General features: G+C 40.7%; 1 protein-coding gene across 1 annotated transcript; it reads right to left on the bottom strand.

Moving 5' to 3' along the window:
- Positions 1–27,057, bottom strand: LOC119654980 (homocysteine-responsive endoplasmic reticulum-resident ubiquitin-like domain member 2 protein). The gene is made up of 4 exons (XM_038060644.1): positions 26,308–27,057; positions 1,785–2,260; positions 1,278–1,712; positions 1–1,157 (listed from the first exon to the last, which is right to left on the bottom strand). The coding sequence occupies exons 1-4, from the start codon at positions 26,455–26,457 to the stop codon at positions 842–844; spliced, it is 1,377 nt and encodes a 458-aa protein (XP_037916572.1). The 5' UTR covers positions 26,458–27,057; the 3' UTR covers positions 1–841.

Genomic DNA, 27,057 nt, shown 5'->3' with positions numbered 1-27,057 from the left:
AAACACGTTTTTCGTTTATTTCTGGAAAAAATACATTAAAGCTACAACAAAAGAAAACAAAATAAAATATGATCACCTATCAGTTCTATTAACTATCTTAACTGTAATAAAATTATATTTTTAAAAGGTTTTCTATTATAGATAAAATAATTATATATTTACATCACACATTGATAACATCTTAGTAGGTAAATCCTATGTTGTTTGAATAGAACTATTTAATTTCTGAACTCTCGTCCCATAATTCTAGTAAAAACTGCATCGGTCATGCAGTAGTCGTGATCCAGCTATTTACTTTGTCGGAGCCAAAGCAAAGCTGTACATACTACATCCGAACTCTCCATTATTGACATGCACTATGTACACTCAATTTACAACATTTAGATTTCAATTTCAATGGGTTGAGGGTGTCGTTCGTGTTATGAGCGTTAAAGTAGAACTCCTCAATCATTTGCAAAGCCTATATTATGGGAAAATTAATGGAAAGTTGAAAGTGAATTCCTGCCTTCAATGATAAACAAAGTTTCAACATTGAGTTGATCTGAACCCAGTTTGAATGCTTCAATTGACCCGAAGAAATCGGGATCTGCTTCTTACACCGGCTGCTCCGGAATAAACTGGAAACCAAGTTTTAAGTCTTTATAAATTTTTCTCTATTTTTCATTTAAGTATAAACAACGATAAATTTAGATCAAGATTTGGATGTTCGTATAAATAAGTTCTTATGTAGTTAATGGTTTACAGTGCTACAGTGATCAAAAGCGCATTCAGAAAACTTTTTTAAAAAGGCTTCCTCTTAACAATTACAACCACAAATGTAACATATTTGGGTGGATTAGTTTTATAAAGCAGGCGTTTCGGGGAGCAGCGACACGAAGAATGACACTACGAATGTCCGAACGAAAGCGATCACAGATGTCCCATTAGCTTCAGGGACTTCAGGTAAGGTACTAGATACGATCTCGGCATCTTCACCACTTTCCCGATTTGCGGCGGGCGCTGGTTCCGGGCCATCGTTATTTCCTTGTTCGGCATTTGCATCTTGATTGTGCTGTTGCTGCTGTTGTTGCTGAATATTCTCGACAGCCGCTGCAACGTTATTATTGTTTGCCTCGCGAGCGTTTTGAACTTGTCGTCGGAAGAATCTAGTGTGATAGCTGGGAATAAAAAGGATATAATAATGAAATGTTAATTTCCAAACACGATACAGGGAATTGCTGAATTTCACAGGATATACATAAATTAAAAGTAGTTTGTAAACTGCCTCCAATACTTACAAATATATCGCCAATCCAATGAACATCACTACCGCACACCGTAAGGCAGAAGAGTAGAAATATACAAGTGTCAATAGCACCATTAATCGAATCATCGTGTAGAATACATCCAACCAGTCTCGATTCTCCTCTGGATTATCTTGTACGAGGTTTGGGAATCGGGGTTGAGGTTGCTGATTTTGAGCCTGCGGTGGTTGTTGTGCAGCTGCTGCTGCGGCAACAGCTGCTACTCCGGGTGTATTCGCAGCACCATCACCAGCACCGGCTGCTTGGGCATCGGTTGCCACGGCTGCAGATTGTGACGGCAAGGAACTTCCTGGCAGATTCTGTCCAAAATTTGGTTGTGAAAATGGTACATTCTGTGGCATATATGGCATCTGTGGTTGAGCTTGATGTTGCATGAAAACAGCCTCTGGACGCATTCCTTCTGACAATCTAAAGAAAAAAGGATATTTACATCCTATTCTGACAATTTGGACAAATCGAATATGAGGGAATGAAACTTACAAACTCATATACTGATTCATATACTGAATGTACGCTTGCTGCATCCAACTTTGCATTGCCATCTGTTGCGCCATAAGATATTGATTTGGTTGCTGAGGGAAGCCAAAGCCGGGTATGTTATTACCTCCACCACCGGGCGGTCCTGAGGCAGGACAATTCGACGAGGACGCTCCCATACTAATATTACTTGCGATATTTGGTGTCACATTAGTAACATTTTGCGGTTGATTTTCCTGACTTTGGTTTGCGGCAACATGTCGATGTCGAAGACCGTCGTTTGAAATTGCATCACTGTTGCCTTTTTGTGACGATTTCGTTGAGTTGAAATTAGCATGCGTCTGATTCTTTGGTGTGTATACTAAATGTAATATGTGGAATTGTGGTTGCGGGTCATCGTAGTGGCGCAGGATATCTTTCAGGATAAGTTGATCTTTAAGAAGTTGACCAGAATAGATAAGTTTCTGTTCGGCGGGAGTCTGAAAAGATGAGTTATTAGAATTTAAAATGGCAATAAAAACAATATTCGAAAAGGGGGATTGCCAATTTTCTACAGCAATCGAGAACCTAGATTTGATTTTATGCAAAACGCGCGGGTGTTCTTTCATTTTGAGTGAATTCCACCCTAGAATGGGAATGAAAAAAATAGGAGAATACTTAAAAAGCTGATGCAGCAGCATTCAGCACACTTCAAAAATACATGTTTTAGCTGATGTTTGAAACCGCACCGGAACTAAATATCTGTTGAAACGTGAAGGACGCGAAAATAAAATGGAAAAATAAAGAGATACCGGCTCGATCACACGGATTGAGCCGTAAAATTCGAGATTAGTGTGCCGTGATCGAGAGGAAAGATTCACGACAGATCTTTAACAAGAGCCTACATTATAAGGGATGTCCTCCATTTTTATCGTCTGAGGATGTCAAGGAAAGAATCCCAAAGGTGATGCCACATAAAGATCTGAGCAAGGGAAATATCGATCGATGATGGGATGGAAGATGTAGTGTATCATTCTCATCGATCGCGGTACTGGGAATCTGCTCCGCCCTCTTGGTCGATTCGATAGCATAAGCACACATAAGCCATTACAAATTGAGCCTCAGATCGTACCGGAAATACAACGACTACGGTAACGGAAAATTACAAATTTAGAACCTGTGCCGTGCGCTCCCTATTCGGAACTGACGCTCTTTGGACACTCACTGAATAAGTCGAAAAGTACAAGGCAGTGAGTTTCGAATGTACACTACCTTTAAATGTGGCGAAATGTCTAGAATGCAGACACACTTCATACCAATCAATGAAATAATTGGTAGGCTTCGGCTAAAACTAAATTCTTCAATGCTTGGTTGTTTTCCGTCACCGCAAGATCGACAAGAGAACGAGGGCCTCACCAGATGGGAAGGTTGATGACGTCCTCACTGAATAATGAGCTGCATCTAACATCCTTGACGTGTGCTTACACCGCGAGGAATATTACGACAGCGACCACTCACTGGTCAGAGGACGAAATCGATTCCAGAAAGCGAATGGTGGATGTGAGCAGACTTACTCCAGCTATTAAATTCGATATTGAAAAGCTCAAAGATGAAGAAATTGCATGGTTTGGCGAAGAGTGTCAGCAGGTGCATCGACGAGAAAAACAATGCATGCAAGCAATATCAATTTAGCGAAAAGAATAACAGTAGAATTCCAGGCCAGAACTATACTTTGGGCACTGGGAAGAATCTTATTAAAAACATGGCTGCCCTAATAAAAATCGATGGGCCGAATGTTTTGAGGAGTTGCTCAATGACAGCACACAATCTCTGTACACCAAAAGAGCAGAAGCCATAGATGTAAATAATCTTCCACCTGTGGTCGAAGAAATCAAGAATGCACTTATATCACTCAGAAACAACAAAGCGCAGGATGTGGATGGAATACCTACATAACTACTAAAAGCAAGGAGCAATGGCGAACAAGGAGGCAAGAAAATTGAGTTCGATCATATGAAAAATTGTTGGAAGATTAGTGCAAAAATGTGATTTGTCCCATTTATGAAATTATCACTTTGCAGCGAGAACTATAGAAACACACCTTTAAAAAAAAAATATAGTAGGCGAACATCAGAGAAGAATCCAAAATGGAAAGTTGACGATTGATAAATATGTTGGGAATACTTTTCATAGGTTTCTGCACAGACCCCGGATTAAAACCAGGCAGTGAGCTAGCATGAACAACGGTCTAAAACAAAGGGACGCTCTACCATGCAACCTCTTTAACCTGACCCTGGAAAAAGTGATCCGTGATGCTGAGGTAAATGCAAAAGGCACAATCCTCTTTAATTCCACCCAACTGCTGGTCTATGCCAATGATATCGACATCATGGGAAGAACGACCCGAGACGTACAAATTGCCTTCATTCAGATTTAGCAGGCGCCAATTGAGGCGAGATCTTGCGCTTCACATTAATGAACACATGACGAAGTACATGGTGGCAACGTCAGCGCTAAAACAGAAAGAACGAACAACATCGAATCGCACTGGTCAAACGAAAACAATTAAGATTGGAGACTACAATTTTGAGATCTTTGAAAATTTCTCCTATCTAGGGTCAAAAATCACAACCGATAACAACTATGATGATGAAATCCGTGCACGGTTGTTGGCTGTCAACAGAACCTATTTCAGCTTACAGAAATTCCTCCGCCCGAAACGTCTCGACATAGGGACAAAGCTCTTACTGCGCAAGACAATGGTCTTGCCAATCCTCATGGATTTTTCGGGGACTTAGATTCTTAGCAAGAAAAAGTGCTACCTCTTGGTCGCGTTCGAGAGAAGATTCCTCGGAAGTATTTTTGGCCTCCTACATGACATCGGACGATTCTGAAGCCTACATAACAACGAAATTTTTGAGCGATATCATGACCGTCAAGTTGTGGATAAAATCCGGCTCAATAGGTTGCGGTGGGCGGATCACTTAATCCGTATAGAGAAGGATGATCCAGCCCGGAAAGTCTATAAGGGTAATATCTATGGTAGAAAAAGAAGACGAAGCAGACCCTACTTGAGATGAAGCGGTGGCGTAGGCCAGGATGCTAGACAGCTTTTAGAGATATCGAAATAGTGGACCCCGGCACAAAACCGCGGTGTGTGCAATTTCTTATTAAGACAGGCTTAGACTAGATACCGGTTGTTGCGCCGTTAATGAGTGAGCTAGCCCCATATTATACAACATCGCTTTGGAGTATATAATCCGGGAAATGACAATAAATCAAAATGGTATGCTAATGTACAAATTATCTTAGGTAGTGGCTCATGCGGATGATATAAACATATTGGCACGGTCGAAAGAAAGTCAAAAGGAGACCTTGGTCGAACTTGAAAATATAATGGAAAAAAACAGTTTAAAAATGAGCGAAGATCAAAGGAAAGACGCCAAATAGATAAAACGAACAATGAAGCAGGCCGGAGAACAAAAAATCAATGCGTGTAAACGTCAAGCCCTCAAGAGACATTGGGCTGCAACGCTTTAGAAGAAAAGGAAAACTTCTGCTGCCTAAAAATTTAATCGTTTTGTGAGAACACTGCTGCCTGTGAGATGATTGCCTTTTTATGATTTCCTCATATTTTGAATAATATAGGATCAGCATATTTATTTAAGTGCCAGGCGGGACTCAAAAATCGTTTCGAGCAAATCTGGAGCCACTAGCAGCCACTTAATTATAGACTATAGAAATGTATAATAATTCTGAAATAATTTATCGGGTCCTGAAATGCACAACTGTAGACATATTTTACAGGCCTAGGACGTAGAAAAATCTATACCAGGTTAGAGGAACACAAAAAGAGCGAAACTGTTTCAGATTACTTTCATTTTATAACAATTTATACTTCAACAGATGCAAAGCTGTTTCAGGAAATCTGATATTAAGATTGATGACATAGGGATACATTTATTGCACTGAGAAGAATCGAGAATATTAATAAGATCTCATATAAGTTTTTAATCATTGGTTATTGTCTATTAAAACGTCTAGAATTAGGGTGTGATATCAACCATTTTTACCATTTGTGTAAAACAAAACCTTATTATAATCGATTCACTGTCTGTCTGTCTGTCTCTCTGTCACACGCACTTTTTTCCAAAGCGGCTAAATCGATCCGAACGAAATTTGGTGGACAGATGGGAACTGTGAAATCCCACGCGTACAGCGAGTGGTATAAATTTAGATGGAGTTTAAAGGGGGGCTCCCCATACATGCAAAGGGGGGATTCAAACAAATTTTCCACCAGATATAGTCGTGTAGGGTATCAAATGAAAGGTCTCGATTAGTACTTTTCGCAACTGATATTAGTTAAGTTTAGTCGTAAATTTCAAAGTACGCGAGTGAGGAGTTAAATTGTACGCACTTAAAGTGAGACACAACTCATTTTCGGAAACTACCCAGCCTAAAAATCTGAAAAAAATCAGGGTAGTGCGCTTAGATGAAATTTAGGCCTCAAAATATGTCCCATTCTGATATCTGCTCAATTAAACTTACTAATAGTATATTACCAACTTTTAGAAATTGACTGAAAAACTCCCCTTAAATTCATCCTAGAAGTACTAAATTTTGCACCAACGTAGACAGTCTCGTGCATACACATGCCAAGTTTCATGAAAATTCGACGGTTAGTGTCAAAGTTATAGCAGTTCAAACTTATCAATTATTTATGAATTTACTGCATCGTAAGCCATAGAAATAAGATGCTGACGTCATAATTAACGAGAACAATTGACATTCGAATGAAATATTAAAATTCCATTGATAAAGAAACTACTTCTTCCCAGTCCTTTTTAAGGTTTTGTGCAAAGCAAAACCTTATTAAAATCGGTTTACTGTCTGTCTGTCTGTCTTTCTGTCCATCACACGCATTTTTCTAGGAGACGGTTAAAGCGATTGACACCAAATTTGGTAGAAAGGTGGGAACTGTGAACGCTCACGCATACAGCGAGTTACATCCTTTTACGTCAAATTTAATGGGGGATCCCCATACATGAAAAAGGGGGGTGCAATTCATCAAATATAGTCATGTGGGGTATCAAATTAATGGTCTTGGTTAGTACTTTTCGAAGCCGGTCTTAGTTTTGACATTTGTTGGAGAAGTGGGGAGCGCAGCGGGTTGAAAGTGATCATTTTTTTAATCTGAAAAAAAAAAGGATTCTGCCACTGTATGGTGCCTGGACTCCGAAATACCTTCCATGCCGACAAATAAAGTTAATAGTAGTATATTACTATAATTTTCAGTAATTGCCTACAGAACTCCCCTTAAGTTCATCCTAGCACCACGAAATTTGTAGGCTACAATATAGAGCAAGATCTTGGTGGAAATCGCACTATTACTAACAAAGTTATAATATGTCAAAGTTGTTGCTTCTTTGCAAATTCAAAACTATGAATGTTAATATCATCCAAAAGCAGATACTCTCACATAATATATGCATATATTACGTGCTACGTACTAGGAAATCCACAAAACCTTTAGTACCTGAAGTGTCCAGCTTCCGGTTTCCCGGCTTGCTTATATCTGTTGTAGGTTAAATTCTCCGCATTTGCTAATAACATGAAACTCAGTGTGAAGCGTATGAGGTCGACTATTATTAATACAGTGCTTTCAATCAAATGATTTATTTAAATCGCTTTCTAAAAACTCGTTAGCGCGAATTACGTGACCATACCTCATTTCGGACTTGATCAAAATGTGTCACGCCACCAGTGCAATGCAACATCTTCGTCTTCATTACCGCCAGGCGCCTTTCATTGTCTTTTATAGTCGGCCAACAATCAGAACTATAGAGAGCGGCAGACGGACGATCTTACGATAAATTTTAGATTTGAGACGTGCGCTGATACGTTGACCACAAAGAACACGAATTGTGGAATGCTATTTCATCCAGGTCGTATTAATGCGTGAAGCAATTTCAAAACGCCTTTCTCCATTGGCTGATAACGTTGACCCGAGATATTTAATTTGTTCATTTCTGGGTAGGTCATTGAAGCTGACAGCACTGAGCAATTTAAATATCTCGAGTCAATGCTGACAGCCAATGGAGAACTGCGTTATGCTTCTCACATAGGGAAACACAAAACCTTTTATACCTGAAGCGTCAAGCTTCCGGTTTCCCGACTTGCTCATCACTGCCATAGCAAAGCCAATTTCGACAAATATAACACATATTTGCAAAAATCCCGATTTAATCTTAAAACTTTGGAAAATGCGCGTTCTTATCCAGGAAAGCCAAAAAGGCTCCACAATCGAACAATATTTTCCCCCAAAACGCAGAAGATGCTTTATTAAAACCAGCTATTTGCAACGAAATGGTTGTCTTCGTTTGATGTGAAAAGTGTGGTGTCGTTGACTGCAGGATTATCCACAACTAAAAATAATCGAACTGACAGTTATTATAAATAGGAATGATCCGCCTTCTCCACCCTTAGTCCTAAGAAATGTTGACTGGGCTAGCCGTGATACTGGAAAATATACCGCGCAAATGACTCACTTGAAAATAGTTTTTACACGCAATCATATGTAAAACGAAGCTCAACTTAATTTGGAAATATATTCAGGGCGAAAACTGCCTAGTTCAAGTCTAGGCCGGCCCAATTAAAAGTAATTTTTATTTTAGGATTGAAAAACTCCCCAAGGACACAGCGCAAGGTATTTTTTAAAGATAGTTTTATAGCATTAGAAAAAAGATAAACAAAATGTAGAGACGATCTAGAAAAGTAAATTCTTGCTTTTATCGTCAATTAAAAGGAATGACAGTGTTTGAAAAAGTATAAACGTGATGCATTGGTGTCAATCTCAATGATATCTGATCTGGCCACTTGACTTTTTAGCAATGTGTACCTCCAAAGTTTATTACATAAGGGAACAGCGAAACCTCTCATAAGTGAAGCGTCGAGCTTCTAGGTCTCGGTTGTTTTCTTGCATCCATTGCTCCGCTTACACAAAACAACATTCTAGTTAGCTTTACTAAAAACTTTTGGTTTTTTTCTCGCACACATTCCTTTTGTAAAAACCACTTGATCTTTATTGCAAATTTCTGACTTTCATTCGTTCACAAACCATAACAATTTTTTCACAATATGTATCCACATATTTGCACCCACCAAAGATTTCCCTGCCAATATAAAAAGAAATAAATCATTCAATATCTTAATTTTCTACTGGGAAGTAAAACCACTTTTGGTATGCATAAATTAAATCAAATTGGATGACAAAAATTTGAATTTTCAGTAGAAAGCGCGAACGACCGGATAGACCGGTAAAAATGAACATGAATTGGATTTGATTCAATTATGCAATTCATTATTTACAGACCTTGATATTTCCGAAAAAAAAATCACAAATTAATCATACCTGGATTGAATACTAGAAAGAAGATTCTACTCATCTTCTATTTAAGAAGTAGGAAATTCTTTTTAGGCAAAACATTTAGTTTCTTGATTTGAACAGGAAGGAAATCAGTTAAGAATGTTATGCGGTAGCGTATTTTGGACCTTGTGCATAATAATATATGCCTGACGAGCTAACCGGCTGACTATCACTCCACTCGTGGAAATTTGATTAAATCTATTAACATTATCTCTCACAGGGTACCAGTATCCTTCCCTGGAATCAACATATAGAAAAGAAAGCGTAGTCTATCCATCGCAAATCAGGAAACGAATCTAGGCATCCACGAAAATAAATACAAGACAAGGGTGGAAAAAAGAAAAACTTGCGGACTATCCCAACAATGACTGACCTCTAGCTGAGTTGAAACACCGGACATTAAACAAGTACAATTTCACAAACTCAAAAAAGTATTATATAACAGAACCATTTAAGACCTCTCGGAACGACATAGTCTCGCTGATTTAAGTAGCGACAGTTGCGTGATATTTTGTTAGAGCCGGTATGGATACCGAGCAACAAATTAACACACTGTGACCTATAGGAAATGATTATTAGGACGACAATAAGAAACGTAGTAAGTAGTTCAGAAATGAGGAAGAAAGAAAAACCAACGCATTATCCACTGAAGTTATATCAAGCAGGCTTGTATCGAATTGGAACACCTCGGCTTACTTAGAGAATTGAGGAGCACACTTGGACCGTAAGCGTTTCGATTTCGGCTTACAAAGCAATTTTCCAAGGAACATTTATTGAGATTCGTTTTAGGACCATTTCCTTGGAGTCAATTAAACCTACTAGTCATTTTCTAAACTTTGCTAAGCGACCTAAGGCTTTCAGTTGTACATGAATGATAGTATAAATAACTGGCAATCCCTTTCTCCATAATCAATTGACTGAGCTCAACTTTTCGTACTTTTTACTTCATTGCAATTATATATTTGCTTCAATGCAATTATAATTCATAAATAAACGATATCCGTAGTTAAGTACCAAGAACGTATGCCTAACTCATTAAATGAACAAAGGAAAAAGTTTTTACCATTTCAGGATAACCCTTGAGATGTTTTGGATCACGTCAAATGGATCAAATTTGGATCAATCACTTTAATCTAGAGATCGATCAACAGTTATAGTTTTAGAAGCCACAAAGAAGTTGCGGGGAATTGTCAATAGGACATTTCTAAGGTCCAAGCAATGCACCTACATAAAACGGCCAAAGTTGCCAATTCTCGTAATTCGCAAAGTGGGCTTTGAACTGATCGAGAATCCGCATACGTAGGCATGAAAGAACATATTCTGTAAGTGGTATTACTGCTTTAGGAAAAGATGGGCCAAATGTACCTTGTTCTTCTTTGTCCCGCTCATAACTAGGTCCGGCTGGTCTCGATTGAGAACGCTATTTTTCTTGATCATAGGCCTGATCTGCGTGGGGTCGTCAGGCTCTCAAATCACTAGTAATGTATCAAAATATCATTGTTTCTCATCAACTTCGATACTCAGACCAATCTTAGCAATGTGAGTTCTGGTCAACGCGAATTACACGTCCATACCATACCAAGTCTATATCGACCGCGGATGTCCTCATTTTCAATGTGATTACGACAAAACCTCATCTCCATTATCGCAAGGCATCGTTCATTATCGTTGATAGTCGGTCAGCACTAACATAACAAGGCCGCCAAGTTGGGAAACCGGAAGCTTGACGCTTCAGGTATAAAATGTTTTGTGTTTCTCTATGTGAGGAGCATAACGCAGTCCTCCATTGGCTGATAGCACTGACTCGAAATATTTAAATCTGTCAATGGCAGAAACTTGCTCAGAACTGAGCGATTCAAATATCCCGGGTCAATGCTATCAGCCAATGGAAAATTGCGTAATGAAATTGTTTCACGTATTAACGCAACCTGGATGAAGTGACATTCCACAACTGGTGTTCTTTGTGATCAACGTATTAGCGAACGTCTCAAATCGAAAATTGACCGCAATGTCACCCGCCTACCGCTCTCTATAGTTCTGAGTGTTGGCCGATTGTAAAAGACAATGGAGGATATCCGCGATCGATATGGGGATGCATCGATCATGGAAAAACTGTGAGAGAGGCGTTTTCGATGACATGGTCATGTAATTCGCCCTAACGAGAATTCACTTGCCAATATTGTCTGGTCTCAACAACGAAGTCAATGGTAAGTGACCAAAAGGCCGTCCGAAACAACGGCCTCTTGATACGCTGGATGGGGATTTAAAAGCCTCGCGGGTACATCCAGATCAGGTATTTGATAAAATAAAATATTATTACTAACTGACCCCGCTCGTGAACAGAACAAAGGCTGAAGAAAAAGAAGAAGATTTGAGGAGCGACAAGTGCATGACAGCTACGTGTCACATAGCTAAAAACACCATTTCCCTCTCAATTTTAGAAAGCGATTTAAATAAATCATTTGATGGAAAACCCTGTACTGATAATAGTCAACCTCATACGCTTCAGACTCTGAGTTTAATTTTATTAGCAAATGCGAAGAATTTAACCTACAACAGTCACAAAAAAGGGCTGGGGAGAAGTAGATTCTTCAGAAATGTAATTTTAATATTTCATTCGAATGTCAATTATTCTCGTTAATTATGACGTCAGCACCTTATTTGCATGGCTTAGGATGCTGTTAAAGCACGAAATGGATAAGTTTGAACTGCTATAACTTTGACACTAGTAATTGGATTTTCATGAAACTTCACATGCGTATGAAAGATACTGCCCTCTATGCGGGTGCATTTTAGTAATCCTAGGGGGAGGAGGAGGAGTTTTTCAGTCAATCTTTAAAAGTTGGTAATATACTATTAGTAAGTTTATTTGAGCATCTACCAAAATGGGGCATCTCTCGAGGCTTACATTTCACATAAGTGTTTTACACAAAACTTTAAAAAAGGCTGGAGAGATGTAGACCTCTTCCTCATCGTGGACGAAGAAGACTGAAAGGGAGAGATCCATAAATAAATGGCAAGAGCGTTGGGAACGCTCGGTGGACTTACAGGCTCATTCCTACCGTCAAGGAGTGGTTGGAGAGACGACACAATGAGATTAATTATAATCTCACCCAGTTTCTCACGGGGCATGGAGGATATCTCCAATACCTTCACAGATTTAAATTGGAGACCTCACCCGACTCCAAACTGCGATGGAGTCCCAGAGGACCCAGAGCATGTATTCTTCCACTGTCCGAGATTTGTGAAAGAAAGGAGGAATCTAGAGGAGACTCTAGGAGAGGTGCTGGTACCAGAAAATCTGGTGCCAAAAATGCTAGCACATCAACAGAATTGGGATGCGGGCAATTGCATGATCGCATCTATCCAAAGTATACTCCGAAAAGCAGAGGAGAGGGGAAAAACGCGGTCACGTGCGCCGCGTATAGAAGAAAGGTGACTAAGCTAGAGTGTGCTGACTCCGCCCCGTAATGTAATACCTTATGGTGGTTCCGCGGGGCAATGAGGGAGTCAGGGGTGGTTTTAGTGGGTAAAAATCCCACACGCTGGTGTGTCCAGATCAGTGCCTTTTGAAGATTTCCACCTCCTCAGAAAAAAAAAAATAAAAAAGTAGACGGACAGACAGTAAACCAATTTTAATAAGGTTTTGTGCTTACACAAAACCTTAAAAATGGATGACTCAAAAAACAAATTGATGACAGAATTTTTCCGATCAATCTCAAAATTTCTCGTGGATCATCTACGTTCAATTCATTCTTCTGAAAAAACTCTCAAGAAACAAATAAGTGATTCATAAGCGACAAAAGCTTATCTATTTATTGACGTGGATGAAAGAGAACTTCTATTCCTTTGTGGAGGATTTTATGGATTATAGTACCGCGGAAAAGAAGAAGCTCCATATTCCACAGTGCCAAATTTGTGCAAAACACAAATAACAACGCCAACTATCAACCGGTTTACTCACAATTAAATCCAACCGAGAGTTAACTTTCGCCTTCCGTGTCATATACATCGTTCGCATCGTATTCATGGTTTCTACGGCTCAGGCTTCCAACATGGTAAGAAATACAAATGCAAAACATAGAAGTCAAACATGATTGAAGCTCGCGAACATTATTGTTAGCTCCATATTGTTGCTTTCTTTCCGGAAAACGGTTACTAGCCGCACACGTTAGACGCACTTTTGTTACGCTTTGCAAAAATTAGATATCTAAACACGTTCCAGATGCAACTCAATATGCGGTAGCAGATACTTCTACTTGTTTTTGTTGATATTTATGTTAGCCCACAATAGCATATGTTGGAACCTCAGATGAGTATGTAATGATTAGAACGTTTTTAATTCTGACCTTCCTGACTCAGAGTTTATGAAGACGGTTGCGTATGTGTGTGCCCATTACCTAACCAATATAGTGTCGAAGTCTCGTGACCCATAAAAATATAGTGTAAGATTTTATTCATTTTTCAGAGGGGAAATGTATGTATGCATAATCGACTTACGGAATGTTGGAACGAATTTATCGAATAAATTTTATGAAAATGATGGCTGATTGAAGAGAAAGCGAAGTGGTCGTTAGTTTCTCATTTTCGAATGATCTCTTGGGAACATCAAATATTTGAAGTCAACACTGTTTATCGTCTTGGAAATAGTAAACTTATCCATGATATGACGAATTATCCGAAATAATACTATGGCGTAGCATCCAGGAATCTACCAATCCATCCTACGATATCCTGGAAAATCTTGAGAGCATAGTGTCCCAAAAGATGAAAAGAATGATGAAATGTTTGATCCAACCGGGGGCATAGAGTCTACAAAACCAAAGAAGTTGATTCAAGCCGTTCAGTCAGAATTTATAACAGCAGCTAGCTCTAGGACCACCTTTATTTTTTAGGTTTTGTGTAGACCAAAGCCTTATTAAAATCGGCTTGCTGTTTCCCTGTCACAAGGACTTTTCTCCAAAACGGCTGCACCGATACAACCCATATTCATAAATCCGTGTGAAGTTTAAAGGGGGCTCCCCATACATACAAAGCGGGGATGTGAATTTTTTTCTGCTAATGTAGCCCTGTGAATGTACTCGACAGATATTCGTTTTAACATAAGTTAGAAAATAGGCGAATAAGAAACAAAAGGTGAATCAAGTCTGGCAGCCGTTGAGCTTCTTCTCTAGACTGTTAAACCCCGCTCAACGGAACTACAACACCTACGATCGAGAACTGCTCGCCGCGTACTTGAGCATTAAGTACTTCCACTTCTCCCTAGAAAGCAGGCCGTCCACAGTGTTCACGAACCATAAGCCTCTCACAAATGCTTTGAAACAAAAGCCCGACAAAGCGTCCCCTCGTCAGCTTCGACACCTGAGCTTCCGGCAAGGACAACATAGTTGCTGACACTTTGTCACGTGTCTCCGAGGTTAACATCCCCGCCTCACTCGACTTCTCGGCTATCGCCAAGGCGCAGGAGGATGACGCAGTACTTCAGAGCCTCAAATCCAACCCCAAATACAAATTTCGGGATTTGCCCATCTTCGGCTCGAACCTCTCTCTCTGTTGCGAATGCTCGGAAAAGGGACCCCGGCCATACATTCCGACCACCTTTCGCAAGGAAGTGTTCCACGACTTAGCGCATCCGGGCATCAGGACGACAAATCGGCTGGTCACTGAGAAATACTTCTGGCCCTCCATGAATAAGGACATCAACTCCTGGGCCAGAGAGTGCATCGCCTGCCAGAAGTGTAAGGTCACTAGGCATGTAAGAAAAGAAGTGGGCTCATTTCCTTGCCCTTTGCGAGACTCGCACAGTTTCAGGTATTGCCTCACAATCATCGACAGGTTTACGCGGTGGCCTGAGGCAATACCTCTGAAGGACATTACGGCGCAATTTTGTGCCGAAGCCCTCTGTCGAGAGTGGATACCTCGCTTTGGCGTCCCTGCAGTGGTCATCACTGAACAGGAAATGCAATTTGAGTCCACCCTTTTCTCGGAGTTAGGCAAACTCCTGAGATTCGAACGCCGGGGAACGAAGGCATACCACTCGCAATCGAATGGGATGCTAGAGCGTTGGCACCGGATGCTGAAAGCCGCCATTATGATCCGCGACGATCCGTCCTGGACTCAGGTCTTGCCTCCGTCCTACTCGGCCTACGAACAACCCGAGAGAAATTTGCTGCCAAGTGATCCGGTCTTCGACAAGAGATCGGGTTTCACAGATTCGGGATTTTTGCGCCTGCTGAAACACAATCTTCACCGCATGAAAACCACATCTCCCACCCGACACACATCCGCACCTGCCTGCACTCCCAAGGAGCTGGATACGTGCACGCACGTCCTGGTCAGGAGGAATACTGTCCGGAAGCCGCTGCAGTCTCCATACAAACGCCTGTATCTTATTCTCGCGCGGGGAGAGCATTTCTTCCAGCTCGAGCTCGGAGGACACAAAAAAGCTGTCTCCTTATCCAGGCTGAAGCCCGTGTGTGCCCCAAATGAAGGTCGCGTTCACTTCGCAAAATGATGGCGAACGCAGTTCCGGGGTCAGTTGCTGAAACCCCTAGGTTTCATCTGGGGGCGGAGTGATGTGGCGCAGCAGGGTTAACAGTATTTGAAATTTACTTCGAATGTTGTTAATTCGCATAACAGATGCCACCACCGGTGTTCTCCGTGGCAGAGTAGGCTTTGAAATGTATAATAAAAAATAATAATTGAAGTTAAAAAGCGAGTTGACATGTAGATTTCAAACAAGCTAAACTAATTAAAAAAAATTGTGAAATTAAACGACTGATAGAGTCTCGCTAATTATTCCTTACCTTCCCTTTATATCAATAAAATTATTTAAGGTATGATTTCTACGTTATTTTAAACTGTCAAGGCCCCAAATCGAAAGCAGTTGCTAGCGATATTTATATCCAATATCTAGAGGAATCTTACAATCAAGTCGTACCAAGACTAAAACCCGACTTCCCAGGAAAAAGACTATTCAATCTGGGTTAAAAGATCGCGGTCAAATGTTCTACTTCCCCTAGCTTGCGTAGAATAACACTAGAATTCCCATTCATCTTTGAAAAAATCAACATTCTGAGAATAATGGATATACTGTTACCGAAAAGTATGCATTAATTTAAGGGGAGTGGATAACAAGTTTATCCATATGGGAAAACATCTTGTATATTTGATCCTTTTTCTCAAAAAGTCCTAGTCCGAATTTATTGAAATTTTGTCAGTTTATTCATGAATCTGTATTTAACATTTAAGGTAGTAGAAGGAATGATTCTAAATGATACTCTTTTTCCTTAGAGTAACATGAAAATTGTGAAAAAATTCCCGCTGTTCTTCCTACTTTGATATTTTTTTCGGAATGTACATAATGTGTTTAAATCTGTTCTACCAGAAGAAGAAGAAGTATCAATCTATACTCTTGCAAAATTCTAGAACGATTAGTTCACCTGGTTCCGAGAAAAAGGAGCATTAATCGGAAAAACCGTGATTTTTCAGGAGAGGCAAAAAACGTGACGATACATATTTACTGGCTTTCTTATCGATTTCTTTCTATTTTTCACCCTAGAGTTGTTGCTTCAACTCTCTACTATCCCTGCAGAGGGGGAACGATTGTTATCGATTCTACAAAAAAAATCGAGATCAATTGACAAATGTCAAGCCCGGAGAAGCGTATATAAGTGAACCTGAACTCGTGTTTCAACAACTTGTGTTATTTCGCGATATTTAGTGTTATTTTATATTAATTTCTCGCGATGCCCCGAAGCACACGTGTTTTTTAAAAAAAAGGAAAGAGTGTTTAGGGGGAGAAGTCCCCAAGAACGCCAGGAAGAGATACCTCGATCTTCTACCCAAGAACCGACATCCGGACCTTCCATCCCAGGGTCTGTACAGGAAGTACATCAAAGGGTGAACACCCCAGGAATCCTCCCTTTCAGAAAAATCGTTTTCCTCTTCCTTCTCGAAAGTGAGTCACCATTTAGAGTACGACAGCTTCGAGGGAAATGAAAATTATAATTTCATAAATTTTGGTATGTAAAGTAATATTTCTTGCAATTTTTCTGATTTCTTTTATTTACTTATCAATGCGTTCATTAAGTTTCGAATAGAAATTCTCAATAAATCTCTGGGGTTGTTGTATAACTTGTCATGGTAAGGTCGGGTGCCAGTAATTTTTGGACGTGGTCTTGCTGCGAAACTTCAATTGCTGTGTGACTCTCGATGGCACATGACAAAAGAGAGGCCACATTTCCCTGAATGGTGTTGTTGTGGATCACAAAACCAGTTATTTGAGTCAAAATTGTATACTGTATTTTATTTTAGGTCACCGACGTTGCAGTAATGTCGAAGTTCTGCCATTGTTCTGGCAAACTGAAAAATGAGCATGATGCCGACTGCCAGGTAAATTTCATTGGCTCCAGTGAGGCGATGGAAATTGCTGGGGCCAAACAGATATTTGAGGTCACAACAGAACTACGATGTGCGGTATAAGGAGTACCTTGGTGATGGAGACTCGAAAGGCTTTCTTTCTGTTTTTGAGAGTAAATGGTATGGGCCAGATTTCGAAATACGCAAGTTGGAATGCATAGGTTATGTGCAAAAAAGAATGGGGACCCGTCTTCGCAATTTAAAATCAAAGTTGGGGAAAAAAAAACTCCAAGATGAAAAACCAATTGGAGGAAAAAACAGGTTGACGGATGCAGCCATTACCAAAATTCAAAATTTTTATGGTAATGCTATCCGTCAACCTGAAAACAATACAGTTGAGAGTATAAAAGAGGCAGTTTGGGCAATATTTTTCCACATTGTGTCATCTAATTAACACCCCATTCATTACCTAGGCAAACCATCTTAATGCAAATTTCTGAAATGTCAAAATGAAACTAATGTGTATGATCATTCAAAACATTTTCACCAGCACAGGGCAATGATGGATGAAATAAAGCCTGTATTTCGACAACTGCCCCACCCTGACTTGTTACGAAGGTGTGTTCGTGGCGGAAACCAAAATTCGAACGAAAGTTTCAATAATGTTATTTGGGCTCGCGTTCCAAAGACCACCTTTGTAACAAGGAAAACTCTTGAATTTGGGGTTTATGATACGGTATCTACCTTGAGTGGCGGAAATATAGCCCGATGTAGAGTCCTTCATAACCTAGGTATTGAACCAGGGAAGTTCTGTTGTGACGCTCTCAAGAAATCTGACATCGAGAGAATTCAGAAGGCGGAAAGAAAAAATATGGAGACTCACGAAAAGCGAGGCAGAGGACGAGAAATGCCGAAAGGAAATTGGAAGAATCATATGTGGAAGAGGAAGGTGGCACTTCCTATAGCAAGGGAAAATTCTGATATATCGAAATTTGTGAATTAATTAAAAAAAAATATCTATTTTAGTTTCTTTTTATACCTCTCTTCATATGATGTAATATATCATCATATATGTTATATTGTTTCATCACATGTCATCTCTTTAATATGAAATAGTCTTGGTTTTGACTGATTTTGATTATTATTATTATTCTGTTAAAGGAAAGTCGCACCGCGTCGTCGAAGAACTATTGTGCCCCTTTTACTGAATATAGTGTACCTATTGATCATAGTATCTCAAGCAGGCCTATAACCGTTAGGAACTTTAGTATGTTCCCCACTTCCAGATCGTTCAGCCTTGCATCTGATAGTAAGTGTTCTCCCAGATGCCTCGACCTACTTTGCACAAGTGCCGGACACTGTCCCAGGACGTGCATAGAGGTTTCGTCCTCCTCCTCACAAAACCTGCAGGCAGTGTCCGAAGATATCCCTAGCTTCCCTAGGTGATAGTTCAGCCGGCAACGACCAGTAAGAATTCCCACTATGATTCGGAGGTTCTTTTTGGTAAGGTTTAAGCAATCTTTTGTACGTATGGGTTCGTATCCGCCAATAAGCACCCTGGACTGCTCAATCCCCTGTAGGCCCGCCCAGTATAGTTCCCTCAACCGTTCCTCTTCATTTCTTAGATTCATAGTCGTTTCCGATTCCACAGAAGGGTTCTGGCCCGTGTAAAGGCGTCCCTCCTTCCTTCTTGACTAGTTCGTCCGCTGCCTCGTTGCCTTCCAACCCAGTATGGCATGGAACCCAAAGTATCCAGACCTTGTTGGACGAACCGAGTGTATTCAGTCTCTCAAGGCATTCCCATACCAGTTTAGAGGTCACCTGGTTGGACCTAATTGCCTTGATCGCTGCTTGGCTATCGGTGAGAATAGCTATGTTCTGCCTCCTGTAGTTGCTTTGGAGATTAAAGGAGGCACATTCGTCTATGGCGTATATTTTCGCCTGGAATATGCTAGTGTACCTGCTCATTGGCTCAAAATACATTTTCCTTGGACCAATGACACCGGCACCCGCTCCCTCTGCTGTGAGGGATCCGTCACTGTACCAAGTAATCAGCTGCTGGTTTAAGCCGTATGTCGCAGCCACGCTCTCCCAGTTTGCCTTGTTACTCCAACGTGTTTCAAACTTCTTATCGAAGTTAAACCTCATTGTTATGTTATCCTTTGGTATCAGTCATTCGGGATACCGGCTAGAAAGAATATCGATCTTCCTTCGATTTAGGCAGCTCCCCGCCTGACTCATACTACCGGCCTTCCGTGCATATGTGCAGATGGAGGGGAGTTAATCCCAGAAGGACCTCCAGGGATGCCGTTGGGCATGTCCTCATTGTTCCACTAATATACATGGAAGCCAGCCTTTGGAGCTTATGTAATTCCCTGGCTTGTGTGCTGAGTTCAGTTCTTTCTGCCCAGATTACCGCTCCATAGGTAATCATTGGCCTTACTATTGCAGTATATATCTAAAGTAGTATCTTCGGGCTGCAACCTGATTTCATGGTCCGTTAGCTCACAGGTCATAACAATTAAATTCAATAATTTTTTCAAGTACTTCTAGTTGTCGGTTTTAATTTTTAGACTTATCACTAGATTCAGAACAGTCTGAAGAATTTTTTAAGCGAATAAAAAATTTTTGATTTTTTTTTTAAGTTTTGCTACCCACTCCCCTTAAAAAAAGTAATCTTTTAACTCGCCTGAGTCGCTTTTCAATAGTAGTTATGTAGATGAACAATGTGGTCGCCCTTTAAATAGATTATCGACTACTTTACAGAAACGGTCAAGTCAGTTTTACTTATACATTCTCTCGGCAGGTATAAGAAATTTAACTAAAATAAGACACATAGAAATTGAAAGGACGATGTTTGGGCCATTAAAGGCCGTGGAATTGTGCTTTTTAGCTACTCCGGAGGCCGGTAATTTTGCAATTTCCATCCATTTATATAAGAAGAAGTCAATTGAAGCAAAATCAAATAAAATCTAATGTGATGTAATTTGTAAACAGAATATGAATTGCTTATAATTTTGATGTACAGTAAACTAACATGCCAAGTCGAATCACGTTCCATATGAATGAGTCCACAAGCTTCATGCACTATTGTTCCAGCTAACTGAATTAACATCTACTTATTTATTGCAGCTTCAAATTGGAGCCATAATAGATAGAATATAACACTGTGTTGTACTTATAACATTCAAGTACTAGATTTTTTTTTGTTTGAATAATTGAAAAGCTAATTCGAAATTTTAATGACAATTTTCACGTAAAACCTGTCGCAAACCAACTGAAGCAGGCTAGGCATTAATTACACGCCATATGGGCAAGAAAAACCTTGACCATAAACTTTAAAACATTGAAAAATGCAAATTTCAATTGCTTTCTTGATAGTGGTAACCACAGGTTAGAAGGTCAGGTGGCTCTTGACAATGATATTGAATTCTGAATTCTTGAAAAACAATAGTTGGCAGTGGCACATTCCGACAAAAACACCACGGTAAAAACTACTAGGAGTTGTCTTTCAAGCAGGCACATATTTTTCGTCCTTCTGATCAAATACATTTCGTTGGACGATACCCCTTTTAAGTAACTCAATGATAAAGTAGAATTTCTTTTGTGCTGGTATAATCCCCATAGAAAGTGCAGAATAGAAAAAATAATCCAGGCAGCTCGATGGGATTTTCCATAGAAGTCCCGACGTGTCATGAAATCAAAAGGAATACAAATTTGATAGACTGGAATTAGCGCACAATGGACACGTCAGCCTATTGATAAGCACTCCATGTACTTCTCACTCTTAATACATCGATTACAAGCCAAACAAATTTCATAATAAGCCCATATACACCCCCTAAACTTAGAGATTATGTACTTTTATTACCAGAAGCTCACAAAACATTTCAACCATTTTAAATGCACGGTAATTACCTTGGATAAGGCCATTTTGAACGAAATTTAATTGTTTATTTACGTCGATTCTACAGTTCTCGATGTGTGCGATATTACGTGGCTTGAACGATCCAACCCGATACGATAAGAAAACGTCTCCATCAGCATTTAATAAAGTTTACCATCACATCTACAGAAAAATATGAAGTTTTTATACTTCTACAATGAATTGAAGAAAAAAATAAAACGATCACAGATAGCGACGTCGACAAGGTGAAATCTAAAACGCTCAGTTTCAAATGTTGATAACGAGCAATTAATTTTAGCTCCCAATCTAACTGAATTGAAATTAAATGCAATAAACCAGAAAATATCATCAGAATTCAAAGTGAAAATCAACAAGAATAAAATGATTGAGAAAAATTGGCTTTGAAATATCTGAATCAAATGTAAACATGGAGCAGATGTGTTTTAACTACTAATTTCCGTACACTGCGGAGAGGAAATTTCAATTCGATTGTAAGATATGGTGGTTCGTCTGGTCTTCATGTTGGGAATCAATATTACGTTGAAATTTGGAAAATTTTCCATTAGGAGAAGCCTTCTAGGGTTGGAAGATAGGCTACTAAATTATTTCTGCATCTACCAAGAGTAGACTCGGACACCAGTATTATTCTTGCTAACAGATACAATGATTTTCGAAGGACAAGGAAGGAAGGACAACAAGGACAGGACAAAAAGTAATATATGAATGGTTGCCATTTACCCTTTGGTGGGGTATAGCGCGTCAACCACACCTACGAACCATCGCTCGCTATTACCAGAAATGCGCATTTCCCGAGCAAAAACTTACTCGTGAGGAGCAGGATATCCTAGCCCTTGTGGTGAAGCAGATGTGCAAGGAACGGACTACGAAGCTTGTGTTTACCGGGATATGCTTTCAACCAGGTCACACTAGTGGCGTGCGTGATGAAGGACACTGCGGAGTGGCTTAGGACTATAGTCCCTAAATTGCCACGCTGGGAAGGAGCAGAATTGTTGACATGTGCTGGGGATAATATTCCAGGAGCACACATGATGACAGTGTTCGTTCCTAAAGTTGCAGCACCAAGGACGGGAGATCTTATGGGCCTCCTAATTGCTCAGAACGAAGAGTCTTCAGAAGCAAAGTGGAGGACAAGGGTAGACCCCTCACGATCGGGGAGGATGACCAACCCCTGGATTCCCGATATTGCAACTTTGCCATATCAACTATAGATTTAGCAACATACATGTGCACGTTCACAATGAAAAGCCAAAGAAAAACACTTCGGAGGTGACATCGGATGGAAAACCTACAGAAGTCTTCGAAGAAACCTCAGAGGCCATAGCGACTGAAAGGACTGGATCAATTAGGTAAGTAGATCTGCTGCCCTGTGAAGAGGAGAAGCTGCACAACCTGGACCTAGATCTTCTAGGGCCTATGGTAGACAATGACAACACTAATGGAACCAATGGGCAGCACTAAAATAGCCCAAGTACGCCTCCATTCGAAAGATGGATCTGCAATAATTGCAAGGGTAAGTTCCAAAGTTAACATTGGTATAGTGCTGGCTCAGGAGACCTGGATGTACCGGGGACAGATTCGCAGCCTTCAATGAAGAAACATGCAGATAATTTGGAACTCCTCTTGCGAAAAACCAAGACCTTGCCTTAACGTACTTTAAAAATGCCTTTTAAAGTTCCTGACCGGATACCTTATGGCTGTTCGATTAGATAAAACTCGAGAGGTAGTCATGGCATCGGGCTAATTCCCACGGGACAAAATTCGGATCCCACCGAAGCTAGTCATTAGTTCCCAGACTGGTGAAGTACTGAGAGGAGGGTGTTACCACCCCTTGGTTGCGATGGCAACGCCCATCACGAAGTCTGCGGAAGCGATGACACCAATCGAAGAGAATAGTACCTAGTTAGAAGTAAATTAGAAATATATAGCCGAGGGAACACTCCAACATTCGTGACTAGCACTAGACAAGAACTCTCTCCCTCTAGACATAACTCTAGGGAATACTCGGTTGAACGGGCTGGTCAAGAATTGGAGGTTTGCGCTTCACAGAATAATTAGATTCAACATTGAGGGCAACTCCGAAATAAAAGGAATAATAAGGCATACCAGGAGAACAGATTGGGGCTCCTACACAAGACACCTGAGCAATACCATCATGGTATCTGGAGCGAACTGAAACTGGAAATAGTGGTCGAAGACCTAAACAAAGTCATAATTGACGCACATGAGGTCAGCTGTCCAGCTAAGACAGATAAGTCAAGATGGAACAGGAACATAGCCAGAATGAGAACAGAGGTGCGAATATTCTTCAACCTGGCAAAACAAATTGGAGACTGGCCGAGGTACAAGCTTCAGGGAATTTCGTGAAGAGATCGAACAAACTACCGAAGAAACCAAGCTATCCAAAGCTATAGCTAAAGGCAGAACAATATCTTCTGTCTGTCTGAAGAAGGAGGATGGGACTTTTACCGAGAATGATGAAGACAGATTACATCTGCTTCTCAGAACTCATTTTCCGAAGATCTACTTCACGGCGGAAGACAACAACATTTTCTATGATACCCAACTACTACTAGCAAAAGGGGAAGAAGTTCTCCTTTCTTCCCCTTTTGTGAGGAACTAGCAAAAGAGATATGCTCGGAAGCTAGGGTAAGGTGGGCATTGGAAAACTTTGAACCACTGAAATCACCCGGGATAAATGGCATCTCCCCAGCACTACTTCAGATAGGCCTAGAAATCATCTAAGAATCTTTTCTAAGGATGGTAAGGGTCAGCGAAGCCCTGGGATATATACCAAAAGCATAGAGGCAAAAGTGGTCTTTACTTCGAAAGCAGGATTTTTTTCACACTGAATCTTTCAGACCAATTTGCCTAACATCATACTACTCTGTGCCCCGAGCCATGTTGAGTTGGAAGCCAATGAGCAGCGAATGAACTAGCCAGAAAGGGAGTAGGGGCGTGTCTACACGGGGCAAAACCCTTCTGTGGAATCGGAACCGGGTTCGTGACTATAGCATTAAAAATGAGGGGAACTATACAGGACGAGCTTACAAGGTATGGAGCAGCCCAGGGTGCTCATTGGGGTATGAAGCCGAGCGCAGAAAGGACTGTTCAAACCTCACCAAGAAAAACCTCTCGATTATAGTGGGAATACTCACTGGTCACTGCCGACTAAACTATCGCCTAGGGAAGCTAAGGAAATCTACGGACACTGCCTGCAGGTTCTGCGCGAAGTGTGTTGAAACATCCATGCAGTTCTGGAACAGTGCCCGGCACTTAAAGTGTAAAGTAGGTCGGATAATACTTAATACTAAGTTGAAATACTTGGAAATAGGGAATATATTCCTGACGTTTATAGGATTGCTTGACACACTATAGTTAATAGGCACGCTATTACCAATAAAAGGGGCACAATAGTTCTTTAAGGACGCAGTGCAACTTCCCTTAATAGAATAATAAACTATGATTTTGTCATTGTCCGTTTAATATGGAATTTTTTGGAAAGAATTATTGCTTCTGAAGCAATTGCGGCACCCCCATACAGGGCTGGTCTCAGTTTAGCAATGGTGTAAAAACCAAGAATGAAGAAATTGCTATTCAGTTCATCGTAATTAAAAATTGAGTCTTTTTACATTCACCATTTTTATTAGGGAAGTGATATCTTCAAGAATTTCTTTCTCCGTGAAGGAAGTGGGTATCCTCTTGATTATTCCAAAGCGGAAAACGTAGCTCTGAAGTACGAAGGCTCTTGAGCTTTTATTCTCCAATTTGTTTGTCACGAAATCGTTGGCATTCTTGGCGGTATCAAGATTTTTATTTGGTGAAGCCATTAAAAACTTGAAAATAATTCATCATCTTTATTCTCAAGTTTTCCGTGACTTTAAAAAAAGGAAGACCATGCAGGCTTCCCATGGTTTCATCTGGGCAAAATATCTTATCTACCAGCACTGCAAAATATTTTTTTGAGGAATTGTCCGTCCGTCCCCCCCGCCCCCCACTTCCCTTTCTTTTTGAGGAATCCATACTGCAGCGGCTAAAGCTGTGGGCTTCGGCACTTTGGAGGCACGCATTGAAGTCGAGGATTCTGGCCCATCTATTCGCGCCCATTTCTCCTTTTGGGACATTTCGAAGGAAGACGTTGGGGTAGCGTGGGATGCACTGATGGAGTGATAGCCAAAGTCTTGGATCGGTAGACATTTGCTTGTTGATTACAAAGGCTACCCATGTAGGGTCAGCGGCACTAACTGAACGAATTTAAATAGCAACAACGCTGAGGCTGATAATTTACTTAAAAAAAACCCACGTATTGACTACAAAAAATAAGCACGGGAAGATGTTTACACTCCGCTAAAACTTGTCAACACTAGCAAACTAGAAAAAGATACACCACAACTCGCACATAACGGTGGCTGCATTAAATTGAGACATTCAAACATATTTAGGCCTCTGCACTCCCAATTGGACCTCCTCTACATACCGTTCAACAAACGGAGGATCACAGTCAATTGCATTTACATATTGAAGCGCAATTAAAGGCTTTAATTCTCTCTTCCACAAGATTTTGCTATGGACCAGCTGGGAGAGCCCCAACAAAATATTGGAAGAACGTAGTAAGTGTGCCAGTTTACAGGGACAAATTAGAAATGCATCAACCACCGCCAGGGTAAAAACTATTTGTCGGCAATTAGTTGTCGACGAGTGTAAAGTCGATTGAATTCTTCCACTGCGATAAGAACTTGAAAAGGGTGACGCAATTTTCTAATTAAATAATTTCAATATTGGGACACGTCCGAGGCGAAACATAAACAAGGAATATCCGCACTTGGGATACTTACCGGCTTGCACGGATAGACCTCCGACAGGTGTTCCTTCAAGCGCCTGATGTTCCACTGCAGTTCACAATCGACAGTTTGATCCTCGAACTGCTGATTGGGTGCCTTCACCACCAGCTTCACAGGATCGCGACTTTGCGCGGTCGCCTCCATTTCTGTGCTGTGAGTCCCTCGTTACCGCCGACCGACCAGCTTTCGAGTCACTTCACCAAATTGAGGATCGAAACGGGACACCACCGGAAGCTTACACGAACTCCAATTTTCCAATTTGAGCCAATAGAAGGTACTGCGGGTTTCGGATTCCAAAACTGAACAACAATCGAATGGGAGTTCCGAACGCTTTATAAAACCGAAAAATGGTTGAAGTGTCTAAAAACGCTTGGCGCTGGGTGAAACGAAAAAACAAAAGTCCGTAAGCGACGACGTCAAATGAAAACACGAATCCAATTTCTATGTCAACTTTTGTTTTTGTTGCGCCGCGCTGCCACCGAATCTAGAACTGAAACTTTTTCTCGGCCGCCCGTCACTCGCCTGTTCCGTTCGACTTTACTCCACTAACGAACCGAAATTGCAACTTCAATGGCGGTCGATGCAATTTGCCCCGAATTGGAAGCTGATGTGTCGCCCGAGATCGATGAGATAATGCCCGGAGAGCTGGAAAGTATGCCCAGCGGATCGAGAATTCGCAACTTTATTTGTTTCGCGTTCGACGGTCACGGGAACTGTGTCGGGATGGGAAACTCTGCAAGTTGA

Source organism: Hermetia illucens, chromosome 1, assembly GCF_905115235.1.
Source record: "Hermetia illucens chromosome 1, iHerIll2.2.curated.20191125, whole genome shotgun sequence".
Taxonomy (NCBI): domain Eukaryota; kingdom Metazoa; phylum Arthropoda; class Insecta; order Diptera; family Stratiomyidae; genus Hermetia; species Hermetia illucens.
This window is presented reverse-complemented; position numbering and strand designations above follow the sequence as displayed.